The sequence below is a fragment of the Eleutherodactylus coqui genome, chromosome 9, assembly GCF_035609145.1.
Source record: "Eleutherodactylus coqui strain aEleCoq1 chromosome 9, aEleCoq1.hap1, whole genome shotgun sequence".
Taxonomy (NCBI): Eukaryota; Metazoa; Chordata; class Amphibia; order Anura; family Eleutherodactylidae; genus Eleutherodactylus; species Eleutherodactylus coqui.
Window position 1 is genome coordinate 100,522,388 of NC_089845.1, and position 12,368 is coordinate 100,534,755.

General features: G+C 47.2%; 1 protein-coding gene across 1 annotated transcript; it reads right to left on the minus strand.

Annotated features, from left to right (window-relative positions):
• Positions 1-333: 333 nt before the first annotated feature.
• On the minus strand, positions 334-12,065 carry LOC136578256 (TBC1 domain family member 20-like). The gene is made up of 8 exons (XM_066578141.1): positions 11,957-12,065; positions 6,648-6,836; positions 4,260-4,340; positions 3,500-3,686; positions 3,327-3,428; positions 1,998-2,139; positions 1,653-1,837; positions 334-1,191 (listed from the first exon to the last, which is right to left on the minus strand). Exons 1-8 carry the CDS (start codon positions 12,024-12,026, stop codon positions 960-962), a joined length of 1,188 nt encoding a protein of 395 aa, XP_066434238.1. The 5' UTR covers positions 12,027-12,065; the 3' UTR covers positions 334-959.
• Positions 12,066-12,368: the final 303 nt, after the last annotated feature.

Below are 12,368 nucleotides of genomic sequence, written 5' to 3' on the forward strand. Positions count from 1 at the left end.
TGGATGTTACCAGTCTTGTATTGCTGAGAGAGAAGCCTACCCCCAGGCTAACTAACATCTAAATCCTGCTATATGAATAATTATTGTTAATTGGGGGAGAAGCCTGTGCTGGTCAATGTGATTCTCTTATATAGGACACTATAGATGGTGTCAATGTGTTTATATCACTATACAGACCTGTAGCCACATCTCTGTTAATTATCATTGACCTATAGATCAGTATTGTGATTCCGGGATCACAATAAACTATAGAGGGATGACCTCTACAGGCCAGAGAGAGCACTGCACTACAGAAATATGATGTACCAGTGACTGCACAGGATGAGCGCCGAGTCAAGGTCATCACATTTATTGTATCAAATATGTCATTTATATAAAATCACATAAATATTACAGTATACAGAACCATGTGAATTTGAAAAGACCCACCCCAACCACCTATGGAGGAGGAGTCAGGTTCACGAACTATGAAAACCCACAGATAAGTCACCCCATTCCAAGGAGCAAGTTGGGGGGTGTCATCATAAAACACAGATTCTACTCCTTCGGCAGCAAGAAACGGAAAAAGAGGGGGACCCTAACCCCTCCCCTGCGGACCCAGAAATGTTCTGTGCCCACTTCCCAAGCCTTACATGTCCACTGGCCTCCACCGACCTCCTCATGCTCTTGGCAGTGCCCTTCCATCCCATTCTCCTCCCAGTCTCATCCCATTCCCTGCCCCCCTATGCTTCCTCCCACTCTCGTCATTCCCCCTCTAACTCTCTGCTCTTGCAAAACTCCTCCCAGTTTCCACCGCTCCTGGCCTCATCCTGTTCTCCGCGCATCAGCCTTCATCATACCCACCTCGTCCTCCCATTCTCCACCCTCATCTTGTTCACCTCATCCTCCACCAGCTCTCGCCAGCATCTACTGTCTATCATCACACTCCTGAAATGTTCATTGGCAGGACCCCTGAAGCTTTAGAAAAGTCCCAGCAGTAAATCGGGGCCCCACTCCAACGCAGTCTGAGTCACAACAAAGGCAGCAGCCCCCAGAGAGGCGGAGATCCCCCACACCGCCAGCTTCACCAGGGTGTTCTGGGGCCGGACAGGCAGCACATCCAACGAAGGGGTAGCTTGCTGGCGAAGCACAAAGTCCGGGCGCTGCTGTGCGCTGGAGATCTGCAGGGAGCGGAACGATGCAGCGGAGATGCTGAAAGACAGAAGATGGGAGGAGATGATCGGAGGGGCTCAACCCCCACAAGTCCTAAACTATGTACGACCCTCAAACTCCATCACAAATGCACTCAGATCAGTCACTGCAATTTTACAATGGGAGCAGCGGTGGCAGGACATATCAGGCTACGATTATCCTGGCGGTAAACCTGAACAGAGAAGAGATCGGATTAACTAATAGTTCTCATGCGTATCGCTGGACCACCGCCAAAAGTGGAGCAATCAGTTATTAACTACAAAAGGTCAGGAGAGATACATGAGTGCCCGAGTTGTATCATTCCAGGCGGCCATGTTTTGTTATTGGCCACCATAGGAAAAAAAGCACATCTCCAGCAGTCTGGTGTGAACGCTGACTGACCACCAGGGGAGGGGGGAGATGAACTGTGGATTAAAAATGCAGCATAGCCCACACTCCCCACCCAATGACCCTACACGCACCTCTTCAGTAGCCGCAGTGACGTCTGCCTCTCCAGTTCAGATGGGGGGTATTTCTGGAACAAGGTGTGAGTTCGGGAAATCAGGGTCTCGTAAGGGAAATCTGTGGGGATCATGGACAGGAACTGATGAACGCTGGGCATGTCACAGTCGACCTGCAGGACCTCACTCTCCCGCATCAGCACCATCTGTGGACAGAAGACAGGGCCATGTATCATATGGCTGTACCACCGCCACCCCCCAATATGCTGTAATACGGAGATATACCTGTTACCAACACACAGGAGTCTTGGGGTGACACCATCAATATACTCCCCCAGTAACCTCCCCTCCATTTGCCCCCATTACCTGTGCAGCACAATAAACAGGAGTCAGGGGGTGAGACGCCAGGAAGAAGTCGTATAACCGGAGGACTTGGTGAAAATCGCTGAGAACATGTCCATACCAGGTGATTAACCAGCTCAGGGCGAAGATACAACCAACCTCTGACCTGCAGGAGACAGCACCGATCACTTACTGTCTGGTGTAATAATCTTATACTGGCCCCCCTTTCTACACAGGTCACCACACCCCCACCCTCACTCTACACAGGTCCCTATGTATAGTACTGGCCCTCTCTATATGCAAGTCACTATGTACATGCTCCCACATATATAGTTTACTATACAGGGTGTACTTAAACAGCTGGATCCAGCGCTATCTCTCAGTACTGGTGTGCTATATTGAAATAATATTGTACTTGTATAGGGAGGCATGGATGCGCTACATGATGGTATGGAGCTCGGGCCATTTCAACTTTGGATTTCAACTTTGTGTTGTGGCCCCTGTAAGAGATAGAGAGTAAAACTCCATTGCAAAGTTGAAGAGTAGCATGCGAGAAGCAGAAATCTGCTTTCCGTGTCCCATGGGACAGCTGCTATGACTAAGGTAAGGAAAGGGACTCAAAGTGGCCTCCTTCTGCTTCCATAGGGGCAGATCACCCAGGAAGTCATCCACCGTCCTCTGCAGGAGATTCAGGTAGAGATACAGATTGATAGTTCCTGGAATGAACACCGGTCCAAACAAGGCGATTGCACCAAATTCCAACCCGCACGTTAATGCTGAAATATGCATTGTCTTCTGATTGGGTGCTGCTCTTATTAGTAATTTGAATTGCATCTGCACTGAATTGGCACTTCGCCATTCACCAACACAGTCCTGCAATGATAGCGTCAGCCCTGGACTGCACTGTGGAACTACTCCATTCATGTATCATAGCAGAAGGAGCCCACTTAGAGTACACTTTCCTTACGTCAGTCGTCGCAGCAGTCCCACGGGACTTACAGAGACGCGGAAAGTGGATTTCTACTTCTCACATGCTGCGCTTCAACTTTGCAACTGGATTTTACCTTCTTATAACACAGAATTAAAATCCATGTGGCGGGGCCCCTGTGCCGTAATATTGTGTAGCGCATCCATGCCTTCCTATTAAAAGTTGATATTTCAAAATAGGACACCAATATAGTAATCTAGCGCTGGATCAGTCGTACTGACTACACACTGTAAACTGGTTATTATATACCTGCCCACACCTTCATACATGCCCCTAGATAAATACAGTATATGACCGCCACATCCACAGACATTACGACTGCGACTATTAGTGATCACCACAATGTGGGCCAGCACACTGCATACCTGAGCATGAAGTCATGCAGCACGGGGCTCTCACTCTGGATCAGCGGCATCAGGTAACTCAGCACACTGCGGGTCCGCTCCATCGTGGGATCCATGAAATCTCTGCCGAAGGGAAGAGACGATCATGTCACATCCTGAATGCAGCAACCGCAGAACAACGACAACGCACATACCGGAGATGATGTGTAGAGAGTGTCTGCAGCATGGCAGTTCCCAGCCGGAGGCCTGCAGTTAGCAGCAGTGTGACCGCAACATCATGGTAGCCCTGGTAATAGTGCAGCTCTGGGTGTGAGCGGAGGACGTACAGAATCATGTCTAACAGCTGGTCCTGTAACACAGATCGCTCAAGCTCCGCCATTCCTACAACAAGTTATATGGGACGAGATCAATACATGGCAACTACCACATACAGGGGAAAACATGTAGGCCACCCATTATATATAGGAAGTTACCCGATAGCACTGGGGCTGCGGGGGATTTAACCCTTTAATGATGAGCCATTTTCTAAAACTTTGTTCATTCATCCCAACTTTTCAAGAGCCATATTTTTATTTTTTTTTTCCCATTGTGTGATGGATTGTTTTCTGCAGGATGAGTTGTATTTTTTAATAGTTCTGAAAAACCTTAAATTTAAAGTGGGGTGAAATGGAGAAAAAATTCGATTACACCATTTTTGGGGGGTTTTGTTTTACAGCGTTCAAGGTGCAGCAAATAGGAAATGTTCATTCTGCATGTTAATACAAATGCGACAACACCAAATTAAGGCAGTTTTATGTTTTTCTAGATATAAAAATAAATAAATAAAAATGTACAATGGCCAAGCAGGGTCTGCCTCGCGTGAGACCTCCACCCAACACATACATTAGACCTCCACCCAACACATACATTAGACCTCCACCCAACACATACATTAGACCTCCATCCATCACATACCTCTAGGGAACCTCTTCAATGAGCGTCTGACGTCGATCAGCACCTGATTGTAGTAATGATGATTGACACGGAGGGCGGGTCCTGAGAGTTACAGGAAATAACGTATATTATATGGCCATAATGGAGGTTGCCAACATTCCTCCGCCCTTCCCGCACTGAATGCTATACATTTGAGCAATTCCTTTCTGTCACTGGATAATGGCCCACTTTGGCCCCTGGACGTCCGGCTTATGCTGACCCTACACTAGCCATAACTCTATAAGGGTATGTTCACATGTAGCAGAAAATCTTACAGCAAAATCCACAGCATTTCCTCATGAAAAAAACCTCATCAAAATCTGCACCATTGGTGCAGATTCCGAATCAAAATCAGCTGCAGATTTCAGCCTATGCTGCGCTCCTCTCACCTCCCAATATTGTGCGCTGCTGTTAACAGAGCGCAGTGTACACCGACAACTGTTATTGAGCGCCACCGCCGTTCATGCGATGTGGAAGCGGCCTCACATAAACGCTGGTGGTGGCGCGCAGTAGCAGTTGCCAGTGTGCTGCGTTCTGCGTACAGCAGCGCACAATATTGAGAGGTGAGAGGAGCGCAGTGCATGCCGAAATTGTCTGCCGATCCGCAGCCGACTTTGAGTCAAAATCCACAGAAGTGGTGCAGGTTTTGACGAGGTTTTTGCTGAAGAAATACTGCAGATTTTGCAGCAGGATTTTCTGTTGCGGTTAATCTGCAGCATTTCCTCTACGTGTAAGTTATGGTCACACGGCCGAATTTGCAGTGGAATTTTCTGTGTGAATGCCATGTCTAAAATTAAAAAATTTGCATCAAAATCCACATCTCTCTGAAATGTTTTTTGGCGCAGATCCGCACACACCTGTCAAAGGGCAAACCCCGCGTGTGGAATCACAACCTGGAAACTATTATTTCTGCGTCAAGGAGTGACGTCACTTCTTAATGCAGAAACTCAGAAGTGCGTCAAAATTCTGCATGCAGATTTTGCCAATTGACAGAGCCAAATCCATATGCGAATCTGTGCCAAAAAATGCGTCAGAACTGATTTTTAGAGATGGACTTCAGACGAAAAATTCTACTGTGAGCTTTGCCATGTGAACAAACCGTAAAGGTGCTCACATGTGCAGAAACGGAGATGTTGCACTCACCAACTGTCCTTTCCTCTGTAGATAAAGCAATGATGAATTAGGGGGAAAGGGGGGGGGGGGTACAAAAATGAATCACTGCCACCATCAAATCATTCTGTAATGTCATTCTTCGGTTCCATAAGGGGGCGGTGATTCTCAGTCCGCATTATCCATCATACTCATCTATGCAGTTTTCGGTCTTTGAATATGCAGTGTGATCACAGACTGAAACACTGCGTATTCCCTGCGTATCTGGCCCTGGAAGCTTTTTTTTGATGCGCGCAAAAAAAAAAAAAAAAAAAAAAACACACAAGCAGGTCCCATTGATTTATGTGCATATGCAATAAATATGCATGTAGCATGTAGCATGCGTCTTCCCTGCGTATTTGCACATTTCTACTGACTGACCTGGACTATTTTGGTTCGTTATACGGCCCAAAATAGGACATGCTGCTTTTTTCCCAACAAGTGTATTACGTAAAAACGCAGTTCTGAATGACTCAATGCAAATCGATGGGGATTCAGCGCTCTGTATTATGCTCATACTAAAATATGTGCGTAATATGGAGGGTATTTATGCCTGTGCGAAGGAGGCCTTTATCATGTTTCACCCATGTGTGTATTAGGGGGCTGTGATGGGGTTAATAATGGCTCAGTGACTACTGACTAATGTATCTAAAAGTTTAAATGGGTGAGATCAGAGTCCCCTTCCATTGTAGCCGTTACCCAAGATGTCAAGCATGGAGCTTGAGTGGTGCAGGAAAGGGTTAAGGGGAACTCCTAGTCGAAATTTTTTCTTTTACGTTAAATGTTTGGTGTCATTTTCAATTTTCCATTAACATGAAATCTTCACCCTGAGCGCTCACTGTAGGGTAACACCTCCTGTCACTTTTCAATGGGGGCGGGAACCATCTCATTATCAGGGTTACAATCACAGTTAACAACTCTTTAGTGGCGACAGTACAGTTCCTCCTCCTCCCTGCCACAGAGCATGCCCACTACACTCCTTAGAAATCAGTACATGTTGGTCACAGCTCACCTCCTCCCCTCACGGCAAAGGAGCCTCTATTCATATCAGAGCATGTTCATTACATTACTCTCCCATAATAGTCTGTAGGTGATGGGGACATACACAGGAAGGACTACCCAGAGCCCAAGTGAGAGCAAGAGAATCGGACTGGTGTGACCAGCAATGGGTGTGACCCTGGATACATTCCATCACAGCTGAGGGGTCACATGAGGACATACCTGGTTTGGGGGGCAGACTGTACACACTGATATTGAGCAGTTTTGGCCACACCCTGCGTCGGATCTCCTGGGTGAGGAGCCCACCCTCACTGGCTGCCGCTTCCCGGAGGGTCTCCACGTCCACAGGGTCGCAAGTCAGAGCTTCGTGAATCCGGACAGCCTTCTGTTTACGCCAGGACAAACTCTGCCCTGCACAGCAAAACACAATTATGCTCCACCTTATATAATACTGTATATACATAAATATACACCCTCAGCACACGACACTGTACTGTATCCATAGATAACCTCCCACTCCCCCATATTGTAATATCCATAATCTCACCACTCCCCCATATTATATATTGGCTCTAGTACCCTGTTGTACTGCCTCTAGCTTGGATACAAGATGTGATACGGGCAGCATGGAGGCTCGAGTACCCTCTAGCTTGGATGCAAGACGTGATACAGATGGGCACAGAGGCTTTAGCACCCTGTTGTACCACCTCTAGCTTGGATACAAAATGTGATACGGACGGGCATGATGGCTCTAGTACCCTCTTGTACTGCCTCTGGCTTGGATGTGATACAGACGGGAATGGACACTGTAGTACCCTGTTGTACCGCCTCTAGTTTTGCTACAAGATGTGATACGGACGGACATGGAGGCTCTAGAACCCTGTTGTACTGCCTCTAGCTTGGATACAAGATGCGATACAGGCAGGCATGGAGGCTCTAGAACCCTGTTGTACTGCCTCTAGCTTGGATACAAGATGTGATACTGGCGGGCATGGAGGCTCTAGTACCCTCTTGTACTGCCTCTAGCTTGGATACAAGATGTGATACTGGCGGGCATAGGGGCATACGAGTTCTGTATGGTATAATGCAGCATATCGCTCCACATTTGCTATAACTGAGCCTCTAGATTGTGTGTTCTATTGGTGATAAATCTGATGACCGGGCAGCCACAGAACTGTGACAATGTTGTGGGGTCATTCCTGTGACCCCCTTGTGTGTGCGGCCGGGCATTATACTGCTGGAAGGCTCTTGGAAGCCGCCAGGAGAGGAACACAAGTGGCTGCAGGATGTCCTGAACATATTGCTGGGCTGTCATTGTCCTTCGTACCACTAGTAGCGGTGATTGACTGTCGTATGCGATGCCCCCCCCAGCCCATCACACCAGCAGGGGGCAGTGTGCCGCGTCACAACAAAGGCAGGATTGGTGTGCTCACCCCGTGGTCTTCAGACACGAACGCAGCAGTCGTCAGCGCCCAAACTGGGCTCGTCGCTGAAGACAACGCGGTTCCACTCCGTAGCGTCCAGTTTCATCGTTCATGACACCCCTGCAAACGGAGGTGACGGTGGGTGTCAGAGGCCGTACATGTAATGGGGGCCACGAGACCAAATGTCCTTCAGCCAAGTGCCTGGAAATGGTTGCAACTGACACAGGGGTGTAACGATGGTACTACCAGTTTCTGGATGGCGGACAACAAAACAGTTGGAGCTACTGGTGCTTGTCAGACGCTCCTCTCTACTGGTTGTCTTTCGGGGGTCCTGAGCCCGGTCACCTTGTGTGCCCTCACACATCCACTGGTCCCAACACCTACTAGCAGTCTGGTCAGAACGGCCCGGTGGGGGACAATTCATGGATACGACCATCCAGCTTCTCACATCCTAATAATGCGCCCCTCTCAGACTCTGGTAACGGGTGACATCTCTTCTCTGCGTCGTAGAGGCGTCTAGTGGTCAACAAGCTCTACACAGAGAAGAATGCGTAAATACGCAGTGAACATACATGCGTATTGACGAATGAAAGCATCGGGCCATCTTGGGGGGGGGGGGAGGGTTGTGTGAAAAAGGTGCAGAAAATATGCAAAGTTGCGATCCATGAAGACTATAGAAATTTCACAGACTGAAACTAAATATTCATGTATGAATGAGCACTAATAATCGTACATAACCTCCCACTCACCCTGTACTATAATATCCATTATATCCCCACTATGCTCCCTCCTGTACTGTAATATCCAGAATCACTGCTACCTCAGTGGTAAATGAGATTTGGATATGAAAGAGTTAATGCAAGTAAGATGGTGGGTGTTATATGCCAATTTTAGGGCAGGTAATATAAAATAATTAGGACAGCGCTCCACTTAAACTTAATCAAATGAAGAATAAATATTAATAAATAGGGACTCACCCGGTGTACGTATAATAGATAAAAGGTGGAATCTTGATGCTCCTTTATCCTGAATAATCAGGAGAGCTGCCCAGCGATTGTGTCCACTAGAATAGAGGACCCAAACTGCAGTAACCAAAGGGAATAGAAAAGACTCCACACTCCCAGGAACAGACTCCAGAAGATCCTCCGTAATTATCAAGACAAATCTTTTATTGCAGTGCAACGCGTTTCGTCACCCGAGTCGCGACTTTATCAAGCCCTGTACTATAATATCCATTATATCCCCACTCTGCTCCACCCTATACTGTAATATCCAGAATCACTGCTACCTCTGTGGTAGATGGGATTTGGATATGAAAGAGTTAATGCAAGTAAGATGGTGGGTGTTGTATGCCGATTTTAGGGCAGGAGATGAGACAGCAGTAGTGGGGTTAAAGATTTATGGCCCATTTACATGTAACAATTATCGCTCAAACAAATTAATTTGAGCAATAATCATTCAGTGTAAATGCAAAAGAAAAAAATGTAAGTCGCTCACTATTCATTCACGGTTCTTTATAGACGACCTTCAGTCAGTGAAAAACCTATTGCTGGATCGTTGGCTTCTCGCTACGTGTAAACGCTTCCCGTGGAAGGTGAAGCGCTGAGCGAGAAGCCTGCGATCCAGCGGTGACATCTGTCAGTGTATCCACTCTGCACAATGACCTTAGCCGTGATGTCAGCGCTCGTTTAACCAACTGTCGTTGCGTGTAAGGCAGGGTTCACACAGGGCGGATTCCCGTCGGAAATCTCGCCGTTTGGCCGCAGCAAAAACCGCGAGATTTCCGCCAGGAGAACCACCGTGGCGGCTTTGAAGCGGCTCGGCCGCATGCTTTTACGTTGCGGCCGGCTCTTCCATAGAGGAGAGCACAGCCATGACATAAATAAACAAAAAAACGAAAGTAAACAGACATGCTCAATCTTTGGAGACCGCGGCTGCAGCGGCCGCAGCCACAGTTTCAACCGGATTTACCGCTGCGGATTAGCCGTCCCGTGTGGACGAGGTTTCTGAGAAACCTCGTCCACAGGGCTGGCTAATCCCGAGATTAGCGGCCGCGGGCGGTTTTGCCACGGGCGGATCTGCTGCGGCAGAACCGCGGCAAATCCGCCCTGTGTGAATGCAGCCTAAAAGGGCCATTACTGCGCCTGTGTAATACTGTGGTGAAATGCAACCAGAAGGCTTTTAGATAAGAAAGGAGTGTCTTTCTGCAGATTGTAGAAGAGAGTCTGTGGCCTTTTGTCTTTGGTTTAGAGCTTAGGAAAGGATTCTAACGGATACAATAAAGTGTCTATGCTTTTTGAAGAAACAGCCTGGGTATCACCCTTCAAATCTCCTGTACTATAATATCCATGTAACACCTCCCCCTCCCATACATCACCCCCCACCCCTCCATACTGTAATATCCCATATTGCCTCCCTGCTCCCCCATACTGTATTACCCATATATCACCTACCCCCATACATCACTTCCCCCCATACTGTAATACCCCAAATTGCCTCCCTGCCCCCCAATACTGTAATACCCATATATTAATCCCCCTAATACTGTAATATCCATATATTGCCTCCCTGCTCTCCCCTATATAGTAATATCCATATATCACTTTCCCCCCTAAGGGCTCCCACACACTTGCGTTTTTCTTTCACGCGATATTGCTGCGTTATTTTCACGTGATTCACAATGGAACTCTCTAATGTTAAAACACATCGTAAGTTGGTGCTTTGCAATTCTTGTGTGATGCGTTTTTAATATTAGAAAGTCCCATTGACAATCGTGTGGAAAAAACACAGCGATATCGCGTGAAAAAAAAACATGTAAGAAAAACGCAAGTGTGCTGGAGCCCTAAATACTGTTCTACATATCACCTCCCCACGTACTATAATATCCATATATCACCTCCCCTCATACTGTAATATACAAATAATGCCTCCCTGCTCCCCCTCATACTGTACTATCCATATATCACCCCCCCCATCCCACATATACTGTAATATCCATATATCACCTCTCCCTCAAATACTGTAATATCCATATATCACCTCTCCCTTATATAGTGTAATATTGATATATCACCTCCCCACTCCCTCATATACTGTAATATCGATATATCAGCCCCCCACTCCCAAATATATTGAAATATCCATATATCACCTCCCCCTAATACTGTAATATCCATATATCACCTCCCCCATACTGTAATATCCATATATCACCTACCCACTCCTTCATGTACTATAATATCCATACATCACCTCCCCACTCCCCCATATACTGTAATATTTATATATCACCTCCCCATTCCCCCATGTACTATAATATCCATATATCACCTACCGGCTCACCCTCTACAATGTATTATCCATATATTACTCCCTCCCCCCATACTGTTATATCCATACATTATCTCCCTACTGCCTCCACCCTGTAATATCTATACATTACCTCCCTACTCCCACATATATTGTCTTATCCATTATCAGCTCCCTTCTCCCCCCATACTGTAATATCTATATATCACCTCTCCCATACTGTAAAATCCATATATTACCTCCAGTTCCCTCCCATACTGTAGTATCCATATATCACCTGCCTGCTCCCTCATGTACTATATCTATATATCACCTCCCTGCTTCCCCGTATACTGTAATATCCATATATCAGCTCCCTCTTGTACAGTACAGAGTTTCCAGCGGCCCATAAATTCCTGGACAGTGCATAATAAATAGGACACATTTTTCTAGTGTCCATGAAAAAAAAAATAGAGCCGGTTATCATAACTGTGATTGTAGCGCCCCCCAATGTACAGCTGGGAAGTCTGTGTATTCTGGATGGAAGCCGATCTGCAGAAGACCAAAGATCGTCGTGGGTTACCCGCGTCACCGCTGGCGGTAAGTGCCGGTCATCCCATCAGTTTCCGACCTGCGGAGTTACTTACAAGCGTCAGCACTTATTTCGCTCTTCCACGGTCTGTTTACAATTTCAGCTGTCAGCGATTTTTGAAGTTGCTCAGAAATAAAATCGTATTGGCCGCCGTGGTACTATATTTACTATGCAGAGGTAATGCTGTGACCTGTAGTCCCTACTCGTCCTAGTCTCCTCCCGCTCACCTCCGGCTCCTCCGCCTCCCGGCACATTCCTCCGTCGCTTCGTTCTCTCCGGTCCGGTGCCCGCCGTCATCCTGCAGCTGCTGGAATCAAACCCACAGTGCCAGCAACTTCCGCCCAAACTTCACAGCCAATCCGCAACCGAAACGTCACATAACCCCGCCCCCAAAGGATCGCGTCTAGGCACGTGGCTGTAGTGATGTCAGGACTACATCTCCCAGCAAGCACCAAATAGAAAAGGAAGAATTGCTCTGTGTGATTGGACGCCTAGAATAGTAGGCGTGTCCTACTAATAAGGAAGGAAAAGCGGGAAGTTATTAGTGGGCGTGGCTACAAGTTGGTGGGGAGGTCAGCGTCCGATGGAAACTTTGGCTATGGTAGGGGCGGGTCTTAGATGGAGCCTCCTCATTGCGAT